Source organism: Canis lupus, chromosome 24 (genome assembly GCF_003254725.2).
Source record: "Canis lupus dingo isolate Sandy chromosome 24, ASM325472v2, whole genome shotgun sequence".
NCBI lineage: Eukaryota > Metazoa > Chordata > Mammalia > Carnivora > Canidae > Canis > Canis lupus.
In genome coordinates this window covers 46,605,777-46,619,481 of record NC_064266.1, presented here as the reverse complement: position 1 = coordinate 46,619,481, position 13,705 = coordinate 46,605,777, and the positions used below count along the sequence as shown (strand labels likewise).

The following is a 13,705-nucleotide window of genomic DNA, read 5'->3' as shown; positions in this document are numbered from 1 at the left end:
CTGGGGCCCTGCGTGCGGGGCTGGCGGGGAGGAGACTGGGAAGGAAGGGGGGCTGGGACACGGTCTTTCTGGCCTCTGGACACCCCACTTCACGATCCTGCCCTTGGTCACAGCAGGGTGGCCGGCCCCCTCCTTCCGTCCCTCAGCCCTGCTTTCCTGCGCCGACCACACCCTTGGCGGGACCAGGCCCACAAGGAAATGCATTCCAGCAGCTGCCGTCCTGGGCACCGCGGCGGGGTGGGCAGGAGGGCGGCCCGCCCGGGACTGGCTTTTCATTGTTGTGTTCTGTTCAGTGTCAGTTTAGGGCAACATTAAGCTCCAAACCGTGGAGTGAACACAGTGGCATTCCATTGTGCTCGGCGGGGCGGGAAATGCTCGCTGGCCCAGGCACTGCCCCTCGGTGGCTGGCCTGCTGCCCTCGCAGTCCCGGACAACGGCCTGGCTCCGCTCCATCCGCGGCCGGGGCGCGCGCTTGCGGTGCTTCCGCTCCGTATCGCAGGCAGCGACCGGGAAATGGGAAAACAGCTCATAAGATGGGGATTTGCATTAAATGTTCTTTGACCTCATTTCTGAGAAGGAAGTCAAGGCTGGGGCCTCTGCATGCCTGGTCCCAGGGCATGTGTCCGGGCGCTGGCGGGAGGACGGGCGCTCCTCTCTGGGGGGGCGGCCTTGCTGGGCCCTCCGCGCACCGCGCTGGCATCATCTGCTCTTTTTGATGGAGCCGGAAGCAGTGTGGTTTGGGAGGGCATTTCCCTTTTGTGATAGTGACATATTCCGATAATAAAGAACTTCCCTTAAAAATAGCCAAATGCAAAAAAGAAATATCCAAATGCAGAATTGCCCGGAGGTTTCATAGGAGGCTCGCTTAGGGGCGCTTCTGGGGCTGAGCCCCTGTCTGAGGGGGGGTGGCCAGCACGGGCCGAGGGAACAGGGGCCAGGGCCCGGCTTCGGCCCCGGCAGCCCCTGTGGGTGCCAGGCCAGAGGAAGGGGAGCCGTTGAGCCACACGCGGAGTCCCGGCGTCTCCCACCTGCACCCCACCCCACTTCCTGTCCCTCTGCACTCGGGGCCCACAGCCCAGGCAGGAAGTCACCTCTTGCCGAGCCCCTGAAGGCAGACAAGGGCGACCTCACTGAGCGCAGTGTATTTCTGCTTCGGTCTGGTTCGGGGTTCACCTGGGGAAGTGGGCAGGGCCCAGCCCCGCGGCCACCGCCCGCCTGCACAGCGAGTCACAAAACCGAAACCGTCGGGCAGAGAGGAGCCTGCCTCACCTGACACTGGCCCTGGACCTTCCCCCAGAGGGGAACTGGGAAGGAGTCACGTCTCGCTGCCCTCTCTGCCACCCTCGGCCAGGGTCCTGAGTCCTTGGCCCTGGGGCCTCCTCCCTGGAACATTCTGGACCTGGTCACTGCCACTCACAGGTGGCCAGAGACGCACTTGGTCCGAAGGCAGGGAGTGGCCCGTGCGCCCCGCACCCCCGACGAGGCTCTGGGTACATGTGGGACGGTGGCCCCCCCGCCCCCCTCCTGTGCTGAGTCACGGCCCGGATCCTGCGCGGGCGCCGGCACTTCTGGCGGCAGAGCTGCGAGCGCCCCGTCCTTCCTGCCCCCCCGACAGGCACATTTCAGCCCTGGAAATGTACCGGCGGAAGCAGGGGCGGAAGCAGGGGCGGTCCCGCCTCGGCCGGGGGGAGCCACAAGTTTCCCGGCGGGTCTCCGCCCGCGACGAGGCCACCAGCCCCGGGTGGCCTCTGCTGCGGCCGGTCCCCTGAGCCTCCGACTCTCGGCCGTGGGTGCAGACACGTGGACTCCTTCCAGAGAGCTCGGGAAAGCCCAGGACCCCCCAAAACGTCTAAAACTCACACCGGGGCCCCGCCCCTGCCCTGCCCCCCTCGGCAAACTTCCCCGTCAGAGCACCTGCTACTCAGGTGCGCGCCGGCCACAGGTGAAGCGGGGGGTAAATACGTGGGAATGGCGGGCGCCGTGGGCCAGGCCGGGGGCTCCGGGACGGGCGCGCACAACGGACAGCGCCAGCCCGCGAAGGGTCGCCACCCGCCTCTGCTGGGAACCGGAGCTGGACGTGGGCGCCCCCTCTTCCTGCTCTCTGATGAAGGAGGGGACGTGCTCCCGGTCGCTGGTTGGGGGGTTGCGCCTGCGTGGGTGTCACAGCCACACACGGTGATGCCCCGCCGCGCCAGAGGAGCCACTGAGGCGTCTGCACAGCTCAGCTCTGATGGCACCTGCTCCTGAGGAGCCCGGCTGCGGACACCCCGACCTCCAGACCCCGCTGGACCCTGCCGGACCCCGCCCAACCCCACCGGAGCACCCCTGACCCCACCTGACCCCACCTGACTCCACCCCCACCTGACCCTGCTGAGCCCATCTGAGCCCACCCAAGCCCCTGAGCCCACCTGAGCCCACCTGACCCCACCTGACTCCACCTTACCCCACCTGACCCTACCTAACCCACCTCACCCCCTGACCCCACCTGACCCCACCTGAGCCCACCTGACCCTCCTGACTCCACCTGACCCCCCTGACCCCCCTGACTTCCCTGACCCCACCTGACCCTACCTGACCCCCTGACCCCACCTGGCCCCCCTGACCCCACCCGAGCCCACCCAAGCCCCCGAGGCCACCTGACCCCACCCGACTCCACCCAAACCCCCTGAGTCCACCTGACCCCACCTGACCCTACCCAACCCACCTGACCTCCCTGACCCCACTTGACCCTACCTGATTCCATCCCCACCTGACCCCGCTGAGCCCACCTAAGCCCCTGAGCCCACCTGAGCCCACCTGACTCCACTTGACTCCACCTGACCCCACCTGATTCCACCTGACCCCCCTGACCTCCCTGGCCCCACCTGACCCTACCCAACCTACCTGACCTCACCTGATCCCACCTGACCCCACCCTGACCCCACCTGACCCCACCCACCACCTGACCCCCCCTGAGCCCACCCAACCCCACCTGACCCTACCCAACCAACCGGACCCCCCTGACCCCACCTGGCCCCCTGAACCCACCTGAACCCCTGACCCCCCTGAGTCCATTTGAGCCCACCTGATCCCACCCGACCCGACCCAACCCCACCAGACAGCCCCGAGCGAGGAGCTTCGAGGCCAAGTTGGATCCTGAGAGACAAAGCTGCCAACTGAGGTGCGCTCCCGAGTCCGCCCCGTGGTGACGTGTCAGTGCCCCCGCGGCTCCGCCACCAGCCCCGCCCGAGGCCCGGCACCCCGCCTCTGCCCCCCGCCCCCCCGGCTATAGAAGGGCCCAGAGCGCTGCGGCCAGGCCGTGCCCCGGGGATTGGGGCGCACACACCCTGGGCCGCCCTGGGGCCGCCGTCCACGCCTGCGCAGGGTCACAGACTCTCCTCCCCGCTCCGGCTGTCCACGCTCCCGGGACCTCCCCGCGGCGGGGCCCACGCTCCTTCCCACGCCCTCGAGCCAGCTTCCTGTTGCCGCTGTGACAAAGCAGCGCGAGCCCAGGGCTGGACATCACGCTCGCGCGCCCTCGTAGCATGCGGTCCTTGCTTGTCCCTCGGCTGCCAACAGGGTCACCTCTTGCCGTTGACCCAGGTGGGCTGCCCGCAGGCGGGGACATGGCCTTGGAAACCCCGGCCCCATCCAGCAGATTTAAGATTTAAAATTTTAAGTTTAATCAAGTTAGATTTTAAAATCTTAATGACACTTTGTTCGGTTACTGAAGACTTTTAAGGATGTTTGGACTAAGTTAGGTGCGTGAACGTCCTCTTTGGACTGTGAACTTTATGGGGTTTAAGTCCAGTCAACGATTCCTGGTAACACCTTAGTGGGTGAGGCGCGGCGTGCTGCGCGGTGCCACACGCGGGAGTCTGAAGACGCAGAAGAGGAGAGGGTCTCGTCAGATGCCGCGTGGGCGTGAGACCTTGCGGCTCTTTGGATTAAATAGAACATCTTGTGGAGATTAATATTTCGTACTTCACGTAACGTTACACACGGGCTCCGTCGTACCTCAGGGGCCTGGGCTCCTCCAGGCGCAGAGGCCGAGTCGCAGACCAACCCCAGAGCTTTCCCGCACCACGACGAGGCCTGGCCGTGGGCTTGTCCGCGGAGGGTGGGAGCGTGGCCGGCACCTGCCCTGCGGAGGAGAGGGTGGGGCTGGCCACGGTCCCCGCACGGTCCCCGCACGATGGCTGCAGGCCTTTCACGAAACCCTACAGAGAATTCCAGGTGAACAGCAGGGCTGGTGCCACCGACCGCCCCGCCTGGAGGGGACGCTGCCAACCCCTCCTCTGTGGCCCCCCGTGGCCCCCAGCCCGAGCGACGGGAGGGAGGAGGGAGGAGGAAGGAGGAAGGCCACCCCCCTGCAGGGTGGGCAGCCCCCCACCCCCCTGCGCAGGGCATTTCCCCAGCTGGGGGCGCTTCAGAGCCACTAGGGCCCTGACCAAGGGACGCCCTGGGGGAGGGGCCGGGCTTGGCCTCAGCACCCTCACATCAAGGCCACTTACGAGGGCATGGTGACCCCGGCATGACTCAGAGTCCACTTGCTTGCGTGCTCAGGAAACAGTAGGTCATCGGGGATCACCGTGGTTTCACCGGGAGTGTCACCCAGAGCTGGGGCGGAAAACTTGAACAAGCCTAAACCCTTCCTGGGAAACTCCGGGGTCTTTGTGGGGCGGCAGTGCAGCCCGACCTCTGGCCCCGCCCCCGTTCACCTGTGGCCAGGTAGCTCCGGGTGGATGGGGCAACTGAGGCACAGGGCCCGCTGTCCCGGGCTTGGTCCAGGCTCTGCGTGAACAGGCTGCAAAGGGATCGGGTGGCAAGGGCTGAGTCGCGTCCGAAGTGCGTCTGCTGGGGCACCCCGGCCCTCCTGCGTCCCTGTGGGCGCCCGTGGCCCATGGAAGCCCTTCCCACGGCCCCAACGCCAGGTCAGCGAGAAACAAGGTGGCTTTCCCCGCTCCTCCTGGTGCGTCCTCGGGCACACGTACGGGGGTTTGTTCACAAGCTCACCCACGGGGCCGCGAGGTCCTGGTCGCTCACAGCCCTTCCCCACCGCGCTGCCCAACCCACAGGACTAGCCATGCAGGACACCCCACAGTCCACACCAGAAAGGAGCAGAAATGCCTCATTCTTGCCTAAAAAAAAGGAAACATTTATTATCTTTATTATTTATTTATTTATTTATTTATTTATTTATTTATTTAAGAGAGCTAGATGCAGGGGGGTGGGGAGCAGTAAGGGGAGAGTCTCCAGCAAGCTCCATGCTCGGTGTGGAGCCCACATGGAACCCAACGTGGGGACTCGACCTCACGACCCTGAGATCATGACCGGAGCCGAAATCAAGTCACATGCTCAACCCACTGAGAAACATTAAAAAAAGAAAAACATGGTGTGGGGGCCTGGGGGGCTCTGTCGGCAAAGCGCCTGCCTTCTGCTCAGGTCGTGATCTCGGGGGTCCTGGGATCGAGTCCTGCATCAGGCTCCCTCTCCGCAGGGCGTCTGCCTCTCACCTACCCCGTCCCTCCCCTTGCTCTCTCTCTCTCTCTCTCTCAAATAAATAAAATCATTTAAAAAAAAGAAAGAAAGAAAAAGAAGCCACGGGTTTATCCCCTGGGTTTGCTTTTGTTTCCGCCTGTTGCCAGCATCGCGAAGGTTGGTGCTGACCCGGTGTCCGTCCCCCCTGCTGCTCAGACCGGCCCTTCTAGGCCTGTTCCCGCCCCCGGCTCCTGAGCACCTGTGTCGCCCAGGTGCCCGCCCGCCCCTCCCCGCGCTCCAGCCGCCCTCGCGGGGCCCATCGCAGGTGGGCCGCGGACGGTCCGAACTCTTCCCCGCACGTCAACACTGCCCTTCCGACCGTGTGAGACGCAGAGGAAGGCAGACGTCGGCCCGGTCCTCGCTGGCGTCCGCGCTCTTCTCAGGCCCGCTCACACGATGCACATCCCTGTTGCCCAGGGGACACCTGCTGCCCCACAGGCCACCACTGTGGTCGACGCAGGGAGGGGAGGCCCCCGCCGCTGGCCGCGGAGCCGGGTGGGGACCTGCCCCAGGAGCGTGGCAGCCTCCCGGCCACCGTGGAGGGGACGTCCTGTGCAGGCCCGGCCCCGGCCCCGCGTCTCTGTACAGAGCCCTTCTCTTGGGCCACTTCCCTGGTTCCTAAGAAAGGGACCTCGTTGGCCCGTGAGTCACGCTGCTGCAGCGAGAACTGGATGCCGTCCACGCAGACGCCTGTGCTGCCCCCACGTGATCCAGGCCAGTGTGGGCGTCCCGGTGACAGCATCACGGCCTGGGCGGGGCTGGGGTGCGTGCGCTCTGCAGGTACTGCTGGATGACCGCGGCAGACTCGTGCCTCTCACGCCACCTGCCGCAGTCACCGGGCCTGGAACCTGGTGGTGCACGTCCTGGAGGCCGCCAAGGGGGCGGCGCCCAGGGCTGTAACCGGTCACGTCAGGCGCAGCGACGCCCAGAGCAGTCCTGACCCTTGGCCACGGGCCTGTGGGCTGGGCTCCTCCACAGCAGCGCACTGAGTCTGGTGGCAACACCCTCCTCATTGTCTCTCCTGGCCCCGCCTGTCCCGGAAGCTCCAGAACCTTCCGTCAGCCCTGCACGGGTGCCCTGCTCCCCCCACAGCCTCGGATTCCCTAGCTCGGACGCCGAAGTCACGTCGTCTTTTACAGTTTGCTGCTCTGTCCCTGCCACACCGGCCGATGGCACAGAGAACCCAGCAGATGCATCCCTCCTGCCCGCGCCCCCGGGGCCTCGCCTCCCTGGGCCAGGAGAGGGCGGCAGAGGAGAGAGCGTGAGCGCGGCCAGGAGCCCTCCCCAGCGCCCGGCGTGGCATCTCTGGGACCCGGAGCAGGAGGCCTCGGAATCGCTGTGGCCCCCACGGCCCTGGCCGCACCCTCCGTGGGAGAAGAAGCCGGTGGACACATGAGACCAGAGGCCGCAGGCTGTGGGGCGCAGGGAGGTGCCAGTGTGACCACCTGCCGTCTGCAGGTGGACTTCCCTTCCCAGCAAAGTCAGCAGGGGCCCTGGAGACGCTGCATCGCTGTGCGACGTGCCCGCTGACGAGGGGCAGGGACCCCGAGGGGACGCAGCTGAGGTCGGAGAAGGCAGAGGACACTCGGGAAGGTGAGGAAAGCGGCCGGCCAGCCATGGCGGGGCCCCCAGAAGCAGCCCAGGCCCTGGGGCAGGCCAGGCAGCAGCCAGGGCTGAGCTCCCCGTCCCTTCCTTCCCGTCCCGGAAAGGGTCCCAGGGGGGAGGCTGCCCCTGAACAGGGGGCTCCGTTGAGGAAGGAGCTGGAGTCTCGGGGGCGCAGGGCCTCACTGGCAAGCCAGGGCTCAGGGCGTGCTGCGAGGGACAGGCTGGGGTCCTGCCCTGGGCCTCCCCGGCTCTCACAGCCACAGGGCCCTGGGCACCCCTGCTGGGGTCTGCAGGCGCACACTGGTGGGCACGTGGGCAAGGGGAGGCCCAGCACCCAGAGCACGGGCGCCGAGCAGGGGTGCTGGGCTTCACGGTGCTGAGCTCAGGAGCCTAGGGCTCCCCCGAGGGCTGTGCCTGGAAGGTGACCTTGCTCTGTGACCTCGGGAGCCTGGAAACACACGGCATTTGTCCTTTCGTGTTTGGGCAGCTTCACGTACAAGAACGTCCTCCAGGGGATCCCTGGGGGGCTCAGAGGTTTAGCGCTGCCTTCAGCCCAGGCCGTGACCCCGGGGGTCACAGGATCCAGTCCTGCATCGGGCTCCCTGCAGGGAGCCTGCTTCTCCCTCTGCCTGTGTCTCTGCTTCTCTCTCTGGGTCTCTTGTGAATGAATAAATAAAATCTTTAAAAAAAAAAAAAGTGTTGTCCAGCTTCACCATGTCGTGGCCTGTCATTCTAAGGCTACATCACTCTGCATCGTAGGGACGGGCCGCGTTTTGCTTCTCTCCTCCTGTGTGGACAGGCCGCGAGGTGGCCTCCGCCTCCGGCTGCGGTGCACGGCGCTGCCGTGCAGGGGCGCGTGCGGATGCTCTTCCAGGACCTGCGCGCATCCCGCTGGGGCTGCTACCGCGCAGGACAGCGGGACCAGACGGCGCCCGTGCGGTTGACTCCGCCAGGAACTGCCACACCGGCTCCCGGCTTTGCCCGCTTTGTACTTTATGTGGGAGGACCTGCCGGTGCTCATGCCACGCGTCTGGCTTCCTGCGTGTGACGCTGTTCAGGAGATTCCTGTGGGTCGTTGCGCACAACTGAAGCCTGGTTCTTTGCCGTTGTACAAACATACAATTTACCAAGCAGTTGTTCATGAGCAGCGGGGCTGTAACCAGCTTGGGGCTGTTAGGGACGGCGCCGCCCCGCTGCCCACGGGAGCAGGTGCACCAGTGAACCCACGCGTGCACTTCCCGGGGGAACAAGATGCAGCAGGAGTGGTGGCTCCGGGACGTGCATGCAGTTCGGCTGCATTTGCGTCAGGCGCACAAGCAGGGTTCCCTCGGAGGGAGGCGGTGCTGGTGTTGAATGAACACAGCAACGACACCGAGGGTAACCGCAGCGCGAGTGTCCACGGAGAGCTTCGGAGGCGGCCCCTCAGGCTGTGAAGCCGACGGGGCGGCCACGGCCATCTGTCCGATGTTTCGGGTCAGGGCGGAACCAGGAGGTTCGGGGCTTCCCCTGCGTCCGCCACTGGTGGGTGGGGAGCCCGGGCCAAAGCCGAGGGCGCCGTGCCACGCGTCCAGTCTTCATCCGTGTCCTCTGCCTCTCCATCGCCGGCATCGCCTTAAAAAAAAAAACACACCAGTTTTCATTGCAAGGGAAATACCTTGACTTGTCTCACTGCAGCTCCCGGGCTCTTTCCTCCTCTGTTACGACAACTGGCAGCGAGAGGATGTGCCCGTCTTTCTCCCCTGCGTTTGCCATCCCTTGTCTGTTCAAGGGCCTGCCTCTTTGCGCTACGATCCCAAATAACTGCACCGAACATGATCTGCAGAACAAAGCCAGTGGGAACGGACAGAGGAGCATCTGCAGGAGCACGAGGAAACTGGCCGGCCTGTCTTGTAACCTCTTCCGACCTGCGGGAGGGCTACGGAGGCCCTTCGGTCACCTGAGAGATTTGCCGGGACGGCCACTGTCCACGTGCCTTGACCATCTGCGCATGCGATGCTTCACTCCTCTCTTCCAAACGGTGTTCGCACCTGCCCACTGTGTCTGTGACTCTCGGTCGTGCTCGTGGTCACACTCCCTGTCGATACATGTTCCACGGCACTTCCGGTGGCTTCATTCTCCCAGGTGCACGCGGGCTGGTTCCAGATTCAGCGGTCATACGTGGTGACCATCCTTGCATGCAAATCCTCACGCAGGAACGTATTTTTTAGGACGTATTTCTATGAATTATATTGGGATTTTGGTTCATTGTGTCCAAATGCACCCCTTTGCCCGGCCTTCCCATCCTCAAAAAAAAAAAAAAAAAAAAAAAAAAAAAAAAAACTTGCAAACTTAGAAAAGACCCTGAGGGGCCTGAGGGGCCTTTTCTCTGTTCTTCAGCCAGAACTGGTTTTATGACTTAAAGCATTATTTGCCAGATTGACAGAAGATGAACTAAGTGCCACTGGTGCTCTCCTGGCCTGTCCTTGACTCCAGTGAGGCGAAGCGTTGGTCACAAGCTCACCGGCTGCTGGGCAATTTGCAAAAATGCCTGTGCAGGTCTTTTGCCCATTTTTCCGTTGGGCTCACTTGTCCTTTAAAAATGTATCACTTTGGGAGATCGCTATTAACCATTTGTAATACATATTGAAACACTTTCTCTTGGTTTGCCATTTGCTTTTCATTTTCGTTCTTGGTGTCTTTAACCATCGGCTGTTTTAAATTTTTATGTGGTCAAATATACCAAGCTTTCCTTTTGTGGTGCTTGGAAAGGACTCACCACCCCAACGCAATAAAGCAATTCCTCTGAAGTCCCATTATTTTATCTGTTGGGTAGAGTTGGGTAAACGGTGACGTGAAGCTTCTAAACTTTGGTTCAAATTGCTTATTTAAATAATTAGCTGAGGGTCTGGCGCTAGTGACCAGAAACTGCAGATGGAATATAATTACACGGTTTAAAATGGGCGGAGGCGAACGTTTTCTACAGATCTTCATCAACTGCCCAGAACAAACTCGTTTGTCCCCAGTCCATGGGGTTGGAGAGAACGATTTTCCCCCAACCGGTGACCTCTCACCTTCTGGGTAGTGACCCCTGGGGTTGGGGTCTCTCTGGGGGCCACTGCCGACCGCCACGTGCACACACAGGGTCTGAGACCACAGTGAAGAGGCGCCCGGAGCAGCGTCCCCCTTACACCCGCGGGTTGTGGGTGCGGCCGGGGCTCCGTGTCCCCGTCTGAAGGTTGGCGCCCAGCGGGCTGGGGCAAGGCACGTGCCCAGGAGGGTCCCGGGCCCAACCGAAGGCCGCCTGGCACCAGGCGGAGCCGCCTAGAGGACGCCCCTGCTCACAATGCTGGTGGCGTGGAAAAGACCTGACTTGTGGGATTTCATAAATCAAGACTATTTTCGTTTCAAGGGTGGAGAATTGATTAACGTCTGAGCTGTCACGTGTCGTATGGATCCGGGAGGCCAGTCTCCTTCAAGCTCTCTCTTTGCAGGAGTCCCGACTATCAGCAGTTTTCCCGGAAAGCAATCTTTCCGTGTTTAGCGTGGGTGCGTTTACGTGACGCCGGCGGCGGTGGCAGCGGGCTGGCGGGCAGGGGACAGTGCAGGGCGCCCCGTGGCCGGGGTTTGCAGCGCTCCGGGCCCTGCTTGGTGCCTAGACGCTTGGCCAGTGGGGAATCTTGGTCCCCGTACGGCCCTGTGGGCAGAAGCTGAGGCCTCAGGGCTGGACGTCTCATGACCTCCGTGTTTTCTACCTGAACAGCCCCGGGCAGCTGGGGATCCCACCAACGGCTCCTCCCTGTGCCCCAGTTTGCGCTGGCATTTGACGTACCGAGGGGCAGTGGGCCCCTTAAAAGAACTGATTCTCCTAATGGATATTTCTGCCGTGAACGGTTGGGTGCCAACCACTCCACCTCTCGCCGGTGACGAGTGTGGCGGCCTTATTACCCACATCCTTGAGTGGGGGCCTGGAGGTGGGCGCCCTTTCCCTCCTCGTCCATTAGCCGATGGGATTTTGGTGAACGTGGCCCCGGTGAAAACCGCAACTGCGTGTAGGCGTCGGGCTCATGTCCTCGTGCCCTTGCCGTCACCCTGGTGAAGTCTGGCCCAGGGGGTCCCAGAAGCGTAAGCAGCATGGTGGTGGCGCTGACGCCAACCCGTAGCCCGGAACCAGCCGGTCGGCCCTGCCCAGGCAACCTCACACTTGGGAATTTGAAGGAAATGCTCCTTGCCACCTGCCACTGCGGTGCTTGTTACGCAGCCGTGACTGGCTGACCGAGTGACAGCTGGGAGGCCTCTGAGGCTCATTGTATTGATTTAGATCCCAAACACTTTGGAGTCCATGGCCCTGTCTCTTCCATCCCGTCTTCCTTTCTGGGACCGTGCAAGGTGAGTGACAGCAAGGCGCCCCCGGTGCGACCACGTGACTAGCTGTCTCTTGCTCTTAGAAGCAGCTGCCCGCAGCGGCCGGGCCGCTTCCCCCGGGAGGGCCACCTCACCGCTGAGCCCGCCCCTTCCATTCCCAGCTGTCCCGCTGCTGGAAGAGCAGCTCAGGCCCCTCGGCCGGCTGGTAACACTGCCTGCAGGGCCGGGGAGGGGACCCAGGCCTCGGGCGCCCAGCCTCTGCGGCTACACCCACGGGGCTGCAGCGTTTGCCCGAGCTCTTCCTCCAGACGGGCCCCGAGCCGGGAGGCCACGGTCCTCACGGCACCTGCATCTCTGCCGACCCTGTGGTCTTCCTGGGCGTCCCGAGCGATGAGGGGCAGGGGCACGGGCTCTGGTCCACGTGGGACAGCGGCACCTGGTCCTCGCCCGCCTGGGCCTGTCCCCGCGGCAGCTCAGGGGAGGGTATGTTGGCCCAGCCCTCGTCTGCCTGGAGAGGCCTCTGGATGCCCCCTGAGGGGTGCCCTTCTCGGGGGTGCTCCCCCCAACCCGGCGGCTGCAGCCCACCCCCCCACACACAGGGGACCCTGAGCTCACTCCCTGTTGTTCTCTGCACAACGGCCCTTCATGCAAACACATCTTTTTTTTTTTTTTTTTTTTTTTTTTTTTCATGCAAACACATCTTGATCGTGGCCAGCGGCTCTCAACCCCAACCCCATGTCTGCGTGGGCCCCACCCCCGCCGGCCGCTCATCCTGGGCCAAGCCACACCTGTGTCTCCTGCTGGGGATCCCGGGGTTGCGTGCAGCGTGGACCACTCACACCCGTAACAAAGCACCAGACCCACGTGTGGCGGCTGCACTCGAGCCCCTCCCTCCTCCTTCCAGAGCGGAAGTAGCAATGTTAAACTGACGGCTCACCGGCCTCTGCAAAAACCGTATTTTCTCCGATGAATATTCACACTGTGACTTATTTTTCTCCTTCCTTTCCTAAATACACACTGAAATTCCAGAAGAGTTTGGTTCCATGTTTCATAGAACATCCCTCAATTTGGGTTTGTCTGAGGCTGTTCTCAGGACAGGGTCATGGTGTCCCCTCTGCTGCCCGGCGTGGGTCCAGCGAGACGGGTGCCACCGCCCCCACCTGCTCCCTCAGTTACAGGTGACAGGAACACAACCTGGGAGGTCAGGGCAGCTGACTTCAGGTCTGGCTTGATCAAGGGTTAAAAGGTGTTGCTAAGATGAGCTTTCTCCCCTCCGCACCCGCCCTCATTGGCTGAGTCCATGTCACCAACGTGGAAGCAGCCCCAGAATCATGCGTCCTGGAACTGACTCGCTGATCTTCCCGGGGCACGTGCCCAACCCTGGCTGCCGCCAGCCAGCCAGCCGCGCCTGGACTACGTGGGCTGGGACAGAGCAGAGGGGGATCCCCAAGGCAAACCTGCGTGCCGCCGTAGGACGTGGGCCCCCACAGACGTCTTCTGTAACCGGGAAGGGACTCCCAGCAGACACGGCCACCAGGAGCCACGAGGAGGCAGGGCTGAGAGGTGTGCGATGCAGTGTTCGTGCCCCCACAGCGATTACCCAGGGGAGCGACAATGGAGCAAAGTGAGTGCTAAAACGTGGGCCTCGTTGCCTTGGTTCCAGGCAGGCCCTGACTCGGCCGAGTGACGCTCTGCAGCGCGGGCAAGGGTGATTCTGGAGCGTGCTGCAGACGCGGCCCGTTTACTCCATCAGGAACCTGTTTGGGGAGGTGACCCTTTGCTCGTTCCCTTGAATGACATTTAAGGAGGAAATTAAGTTTTTAAAGTACCGAAAATGCACACGGCCTGTGACGGGCACACGGCAGCCCTCACCGTCCTCCGTGGGAGACGACTGGGCTGGGGCACGGCTCAGGGTCTCTGCTCCGGGGATGACGCAAATGAGGGGGGGTCCAGGGCGGAGCCTGCAGCGTGGCTTTGCTGGGCTGTCAGTCACCTGGGGTAGGGGACATGCACCGGGATTTTTGATATTTGCAGCTGTTGCCAATACCATTTATCTGCCCTGGGACCCCAGCCCTGTCTGGGGCTCCACATTCTCAGAACATGAGGGCTGGAGGCCTTGGGCAGGCCTGGGAGGCCCCTGAGCACGGCGAGGAGGGTGCCACACGGTGGGGGGGGGCTCGCCACCCCGAGTCCCGCATCCCTGCCGTGGAGGCCGCCGGGGCTCTCAGCCAGCTGAGTA

General features: G+C 63.0%; 1 protein-coding gene and 1 long non-coding RNA gene across 10 annotated transcripts; one reads left to right on the top strand and one right to left on the bottom strand.

Annotated features, from left to right (window-relative positions):
• Positions 1-3,645: 3,645 nt before the first annotated feature.
• On the bottom strand, positions 3,646-5,979 carry LOC112674235 (uncharacterized). 9 transcript variants are annotated; one of them, XR_004808922.2, is made up of 5 exons: positions 5,840-5,979; positions 4,996-5,120; positions 4,701-4,786; positions 4,494-4,599; positions 3,646-4,199 (listed from the first exon to the last, which is right to left on the bottom strand). XR_004808922.2 is itself a non-coding variant. In XM_035705600.2 (4 exons), exons 1-4 carry the CDS (start codon positions 4,882-4,884, stop codon positions 3,732-3,734), a joined length of 543 nt encoding a protein of 180 aa, XP_035561493.2. In that variant the 3' UTR covers positions 3,646-3,731. The 9 variants fall into 9 exon arrangements, 2 of the variants coding, with proteins under 2 accessions (XP_035561493.2, XP_035561491.2); XR_004808919.2 differs by having other exon boundaries at positions 3,646-3,857; positions 3,964-4,199; positions 4,494-5,120; XR_004808918.2 differs by having other exon boundaries at positions 3,646-3,857; positions 3,997-4,199; positions 4,494-5,120.
• A 993-nt stretch (positions 5,980-6,972) lies between these two features.
• Positions 6,973-9,911, top strand: LOC125753491 (uncharacterized). Its single transcript, XR_007405470.1, has 2 exons — positions 6,973-7,113; positions 7,885-9,911. It is a non-coding gene; the product is annotated as an uncharacterized LOC125753491 (long non-coding RNA).
• The last annotated feature ends 3,794 nt before the right edge of the window (positions 9,912-13,705 follow it).